Source organism: Cydia fagiglandana, chromosome 9 (genome assembly GCF_963556715.1).
Source record: "Cydia fagiglandana chromosome 9, ilCydFagi1.1, whole genome shotgun sequence".
NCBI classification, from domain to species: Eukaryota; Metazoa; Arthropoda; class Insecta; order Lepidoptera; family Tortricidae; genus Cydia; species Cydia fagiglandana.
Genome location: NC_085940.1, coordinates 13,652,257 through 13,659,314, shown reverse-complemented (window position 1 = coordinate 13,659,314; position 7,058 = coordinate 13,652,257). Strand labels below are relative to the sequence as shown.

Sequence of the window (7,058 nt, the reverse complement as noted above, 5' to 3'; positions counted from 1 at the left end):
AAAAACCGGTAAATTAATATCGATTGGTAATATCGATTAGTTATCGATATCGATGTTTTTGGCGAAGTTCCTCGTTTTGAAAGCTTAGCTTAGTTGTCAAACATTACTGACGGGTGTCACTATATTCACAAAAATAATAGAAAGTTGCTGTTTTTCGTCGGATCAAATAAAAGTTTTTATAACTTTGAGTTTAGTAGTTATAATTTAAGTGAATATTAATGAACTTATCTGTTTCCTGTATCAGTATTTACTTAAGTACCGATGCAATTGTATAAACAACAGTTATTTATTTAACAACAATTATATCTTACACAAATAACATCTGTGTACTGCGGTTTAATGTTATCAATTTTGATAACGATATAGGCCGAGAATATAATTTCAGTATTTTCACTGTGTAGTTTATCTTGTTGTAAGTTGCTCCTCTATCTACTTGTAGTAATCTTGAATACCAGATAAAATACTCAACTAAATCCTAGAATAATTATTTAAAATGAAGCCAATCATTATTGTACACGGTGGAGCCGGGGATATTCCCCAAAATCGGGTGCAAGGTAAATTAGACGGGATGAGAGTAGCTGTGACTATCGGCCACGAAGTTTTGGAAAGGGGTGGCAGCGCTCTTGAGGCCGTAGAGGCTGCCGTTGTTTCTATGGAGTTGGACGAGAACTTCAATGCAGGTATAACTAACTATTTTATTAGTAATAAGTATCCTAGTACTACGTGTATGTGAGGTGTGCAATAAAGAGTATTGTATTGTATTGTATCCTATCCTTAATTACATCAAAAACATACATTATACTTTATAGGCAACTACCTTCTGCCCGCAACTTCGTCTGCGTGAGATGATAATGATAAAGGTATTAATATAAACTATCCTAAGTTCAAAGCCTTCAAACTATCTCCATACCAATTTTCATCTTAATCGGTTCAGCGGTTTAGGCATGAAGATGTAATATACACACAGACTGACAGAGTTACTTTCGCATTTATAATATGATAATAGTAGATATACGTAACAAGTTGCGGCCTTATCTCAAAGGGATCTCTTTTTTGAATCTTCTTCTTCCTGGCGTTATCCCGGCATTTTGCCACAGCTCATGGGAGCCTGGGGTCCGCTTGACTTACTAATCCCATGATTTGACGTAGGCACTAGTTTTTTACGAAAGCGACTGCCATCTTCTTTGAATATTTATTGTAAAATAATCTAATTACAAAAATAATAAAAATATGATGATCTTTTCAGGTTACGGCTCTGTTTTAAACCTTCGTGGTGAGGTGGAGATGGAAGCTAGCATAATGTGCGGTAAAAATTTGGATGTTGGTGCTGTTACTCTGATTAAAGATTTTTTGCACCCAATAAGCATTGCGCATAAAGTTTTAACTGATTCCCCTCACTGTTTACTCGGTGCCGAAGGTGCTAAATTGTTCGCTCTTGAGAAGGTTAATAGACATTATTTATTTTTTATCCTATTGTAGCAACACGCAGTGCGCTATGTATATGTATTTTTAATATTACTAAACCTATCATTTTAGGGATTTGAAACAGTGCCACCCGAATCACTTATATCGGAAAATGCCAAAGCTGCTCTGCGTAAAATATTAAAAGACGGTGACTATACCAAGACAGAAATTGGAGTCGCAGACGAGGTAACTTCCGTAAATTGTAAATGATTATAAATGCTACATGAAACTGGCCAAAGTTATACTTTTATAATTTTGTACCTATACTACCAAGTACAGGAACATCGATCTCTATTTTTTGTTACAGGGCGGCGTAGGAACAGTCGGAGCTGTAGCTATAGACGCTGACGGTCACATAGCTGTAGCTACCAGCACCGGAGGCATGAGTGGAAAAGCTGTTGGCCGAATTGGTGACACGCCACAAATCGGCAGTGGAACTTACGCGGACGACAACGTAGGCGGCGTATCAACCACAGGTAATAAAGTTACATATTTACCCAATCTACCTGTTTAAATTTATGAGTTATTTCTATCTTTCTTTTTGTTTTAGGACATGGAGAGACAATCCTTAAATTTTGCCTCGCGCATAGCATTATAAACAAAATGAGAGACGGAACTCATGCTGATGTAGCAACGCGGAATGCTGTAAACGGTAACGCTTCATTGAACTAGTTAGTTATTGTTTTTGGCAGTGGTATCAGAAAGGCAATCAATGAACCACGTATATTCCTGTTTCAGAAATGACCGCTCGTTTAAAGAATACTGCTGGCGCAATAACTTTGTCCAAAAATGGAGATGTAGGAATCCACTTTTCGTCAAATCGAATGTCATGGGCATATATTAAAGATGGTTCAATATTTTATGGTATTGAACCTGGACAAGTGCTGGTACACAAATATTCTCCAGATTGCAAATAAATGTATATATCTACATACATATTACATACACTACATATTATTACATACTATTCTGTTCTTCCTGTGTATGTTGTATCTTGTACCTACTTTGTGTTATATTTTTGTTGTAATGAAATATTTTGTAAGCGTTTTTCGGCGCATTGGTATTTTTACTGTAATGCCGTGTACCTAAACATAATTGTATTAAATAAATATTAAAAAAAAAATACTCAAATATATTCTCGAAAAAAAAACAGTATTTACTATTACAACCTTACCAACAAAATGTAATATAAATAGGAATAACGGAATATTTTTTGCATTTAAAATTACTTATTATCAATTCCATTTAGAACTAAAAATTATGTAAGCGAATAAAAACACTTTTACTAGTTTATATGTTTTTAATTTGATTTAAAGTTTGAAGGCCCTAGTGGAATAATTTCTTACTAATTAACTGTTCGTCGTCATGGTGTAAGACGTCGCGGTGGTGTCGAAAAGGCACCGCCGAATGTTTCAGGAACCGTTATGCCCATTTGACATGCCTTGTTGATTCTATTTTCTATAAGTAGTACAAACAAACGAGCAATACTTGTTGATTTGAGCATAGAACAGAATAAGAGTCAAATTAGTGTACTTACCTAATTTTGAGAACTTATTATAATATTTTTATTTGGTTTGGTTGAAAATAATTTAAATTTTGATGGTTATTGTGATAAGTGATGTGTATTTCTATATTATCTATGATTGTTTCCTTATATGTTCTTCTATATTTATTTATATTACCTATGGTTACTCTGTTTCCATGGAGTTGTTAAGCGGAATAAAGCCAAGTTTCCGTATGGTTTTCTCTTATTATGTATCAATTTATTCCGCTAAACTAAAATAGCTAAATATGTCCAACGAAATTAAAACTTTATCTCGTTATCTCCGCCCCGAGCGTTTCGACGAAGAACCAAGTGCTACCGCGTCTGATTTAAAATGGGCCCATTGGTATTTTACATTCAATAACTTTCTATCTGAAGAATGCACCGCTGACACAACAGACTCCGTTAAATTGAAGCTCCTGGTAAATCATCTCTCTCCTACAATATTTTCTTATATACGTGCAAGCAAAACGTATGACGAAGCCATCAGCACTCTAAAGAAAATATACGTCAAACCGAAAAACGAAGTCCTTGCCAGACACCTGTTAGCTACGCGAAAACAACGATCTGACGAGACCGTCAAAGAGTATGTTCAAGCTCTCAAACTTCTTGCCCAGGAATGTAATTTTAAGCAAGTGACTGCAGACGAACACCAAAACGAGTCCATGCGTGGAGCATTCATTGCTGGCATTAGTTCGCAAAAAATAAGGGAGAGACTCTTAGAAAAATTAAACCTGAGCTTAGACGAAGCGGTCAACTTAGCAATTTCTCTCGAAGATGCTGGAATAAACTCCCAAGCATTCAGCAATACTCCTAATACATCACTAAATCTTAACGCCTTACCCGAATCTGAAAACACGGAGAATGTAGCGGCTTCTACGTCTGCCCCTCATTAAAGCTCATCGAGACGACGCTGTTTCTTTTGTGGTGGAAATGTGCACCAGCGCATAAAATGTCCTGCGGCCAACGAAACCTGCCAACTTTGTTCTAAAAAGGGCCATTTTGCCAACGTGTGCAGATCCAGGCAACCGCACAGAACAAATGCTGTATGGATGGATGATGCTCAACGCGATGGCACCCTGTCCGCCATCTCTGCCGCTTCTCCATGTAGTCTGAGAAAAGCTACCACACCTATGACAATTAATGGATTTAAAGCTGAAGCTTTGATAGACACGGGGAGCTCTTTAAGTTTTATAAACAAAAGTCTGGCTGAGTTACTCAAATTAAAAATAAAGCCTTGTCATTTTACTATCACTATGGCAGAACTTAGTCACGTTTTCCATGTTACAGGCACTTGTTGCGTGAATATGCAAATTGAGAAGCACCAATACAAACAACAATCTCTTATGGTCGCTAACAACCTATGTGCAGATGCAATTATCGGTCACGACATTCTGAAAAACCATTCCTCTGTAGAAGTGGAGTTTGGAGGGCCGCAAGAACCGTTACGGGTTTGTAATGTCATGGAAGCGTCGGTTCCGCCAGCATCCTTGTTTACCAATCTCTCTCCTCACACAAAGCCTATTGCGGTCCGGTCCAGGCGCCATAGTGACGATGACGAGCTATTCATAAAAACTGAAAACTCTAAACTACTCGAAGACGGTATCATCGAACACAGTGTATCTCCCTGGCGGGCACAAGTTCTAATTGCCGGCGGAGGTCTACATAAGAAGAGGATGGTAATCGATTATTCTCAAACGATTAACAAATATACTGAATTGGATGCATTCCCATTGCCAAAAATAGAAACAATTGTCGCAAAAGCAGCACAATACAATTATTTCAGTCAAATTGACTTAAAAAGTGCTTATCACCAAGTACCTATTCTACAAAACGAACGAATATACACCGCGTTTGAAGCAAACGGTAAATTATATCAATTTACCAGGATTCCCTTCGGGGTCACCAACGGTGTAGCGGCTTTCCAGCGTACTCTGAACTACATCATAGAGAAAGAGAACTTAACCGGTACGTTTGCTTATTTAGACGACGTTACTGTATGCGGAAAGACAAAAGAAGAGCATGATGTCAATCTGTCCAAATTTAAGGAAGCCGCCGCCAAGTACAATCTGACATTGAATGAAAACAAATGTGTATTTGGTAAGGAAACCATTAACCTACTTGGCTACACGATAAAAAATAATGCAATTCAACCTGATGAAAATCGACTGAAACCACTGCTTGATTTACCAGCGCCAGAAAACGCGGCAGCGTTAAAAAGAGTCTTAGGACTTTTCGCTCATTATTCCAGATGGATATACAATTTCTCTGAAAAGATTAAACCATTGCTTTCAATAAATACATTTCCGCTTTCTGAAAGTGCAATGACTTCTTTTAACGAAATAAAGAAAAACATAGCAAAGGCCTCCTTGTCGGCTGTTAGCGAAGACGCTATGTTTACAGTAGAAACTGATGCTTCTGAAAATGCGCTAGCAGCTTCTCTCTCTCAAAATGGCCAACCTGTGGCGTATTTTTCGCGATCCTTGAACGACTCAGAAAAGAAACAGTCTTCGATTGAAAAAGAAGCTGCCGCAATTGTTGAATCATTACGAAAATGGCGCCATTACCTCATTGGCAGGCACTTTCTTTTAATAACAGATCAACAGTCGGTGGCGTTCATGTTTAACCAAATCCATTCAAGCAAGATAAAGAATGAGAAAATTGAACGGTGGAGGTTAGAATTGTCTTGTTTTAAGTATGACATAGTTTATCGTCCTGGCAAGGAAAACACAGTCGCTGATGCATTAACCAGAGTATGTGCGCATATGAACACTGACAATTTAAAAACTTTACATGACAACCTCTGTCATCCAGGGATAGTCCGTATGAATCATTGGGTGCGATCGAAAAACTTACCTTATTCTCTTAACGACATTCGTCAAATGACTGCCAACTGCAGAGTTTGTGCTGAAATAAAACCCCGATACGCATCCACAAGCGGACAGCTTATCAAAGCAACGGCTCCCTTAGAGCGACTAAATATTGACTTCAAGGGACCACTTCCGTCGAAATCGCAAAATAAGTATATACTAACTATAATAGATGAGTATAGCCGTTTTCCTTTTGCTTTTGCATGTAAAGACATGACGTCAAGTACTGTTATCAACTGTCTAAATGAAATATTCTATATATTTGGTACACCTATGTACATACATTCGGATAGAGGAATGTCTTTTATGTCTCAAGAACTTACTCAATACCTCGTCTCTCTTGGAATAGCTTGCAGCCGCACTACTCCGTATAATCCCCAAGGTAACGGCCAGGTGGAACACCTGAATTTCACCTTATGGAGAACCATTCAGTTGAGTTTGAAAACAAAAGGCCTTGAAATAGCCGAATGGGAAAGGGTTCTATCTCTAAGTTTACACTCTATACGGTCTTTGTTGTGCACAGCTACTAATGCTACCCCACATGAGAGAATGTTCAGTCACCCTCGAAGAAGTCCTAACGGAGTATCATTGCCAGTTTGGCTTACTACCCCAGGACCCATTCTAATAAAAAGAAGCGTGCGTAATTCAAAATATGATCCAGCTGTGGAAGAAGGTCATCTCCTACAAAGCAACCCAAATTACTCCTACGTCAGGTACGCCGATGGAAGAGAAGGTACGATATCAAATAGACATCTGGCACCAATCCCTTCAGATGACGAATATTTGTCCATATTCTCTGAGGACACTGATGATGTGCCTGAGGCCGTGGCTGAGGAACCGTCTGAAGTTGTTACAGAAGAACCGCCTGCGCCTCTTGATGATACTGAGCCAACAGAAGTACAAGGGCGGAGATCACCAGGCACACCTCAAGTCGAAGCTAGGCGCCCGACGCGTGAGCGGCGTCCGCCGGCCTACCTGGGGGACTACCAGACAACTTAGGAGGGGGTGAATGATGTGTATTTCTATATTATCTATGATTGTTTCCTTATATGTTCTTCTATATTTATTTATATTACCTATGGTTACTCTGTTTCCATGGAGTTGTTTAGCGGAATAAAGCCAAGTTTCCGTATGGTTTTCTCTTATTATGTATCAATAAGTACAGAGTTTGTTTATACATT

The 7,058-nt window shown here is 38.4% G+C and overlaps 3 protein-coding genes across 3 annotated transcripts in view; all 3 read left to right on the top strand.

Annotated features, from left to right (window-relative positions):
• The window catches only part of LOC134667447 (uncharacterized), a 242,565-nt gene extending 235,668 nt beyond the window's left edge, over positions 1 to 6,897 (top strand). The window contains exon 2 of the mRNA XM_063524859.1: positions 3,250 to 6,897. Within this exon, the coding sequence (XP_063380929.1) occupies positions 4,060 to 6,876 (2,817 nt within the window). The 5' untranslated portion in view covers positions 3,250 to 4,059 and the 3' untranslated portion in view covers positions 6,877 to 6,897. The remainder of the gene's footprint in view (positions 1 to 3,249) is intronic.
• Positions 137 to 2,432, top strand: LOC134667458 (probable isoaspartyl peptidase/L-asparaginase CG7860). The gene is made up of 6 exons (XM_063524874.1): positions 137 to 680; positions 1,247 to 1,443; positions 1,537 to 1,650; positions 1,772 to 1,940; positions 2,015 to 2,116; positions 2,203 to 2,432. The coding sequence occupies exons 1-6, from the start codon at positions 494 to 496 to the stop codon at positions 2,379 to 2,381; spliced, it is 948 nt and encodes a 315-aa protein (XP_063380944.1). The 5' UTR covers positions 137 to 493; the 3' UTR covers positions 2,382 to 2,432.
• LOC134667775 (uncharacterized) lies at positions 3,256 to 3,903 on the top strand. The gene has a single exon (XM_063525186.1). It carries the CDS (start codon positions 3,256 to 3,258, stop codon positions 3,901 to 3,903), a length of 648 nt encoding a protein of 215 aa, XP_063381256.1.
• Positions 6,898 to 7,058: the final 161 nt, after the last annotated feature.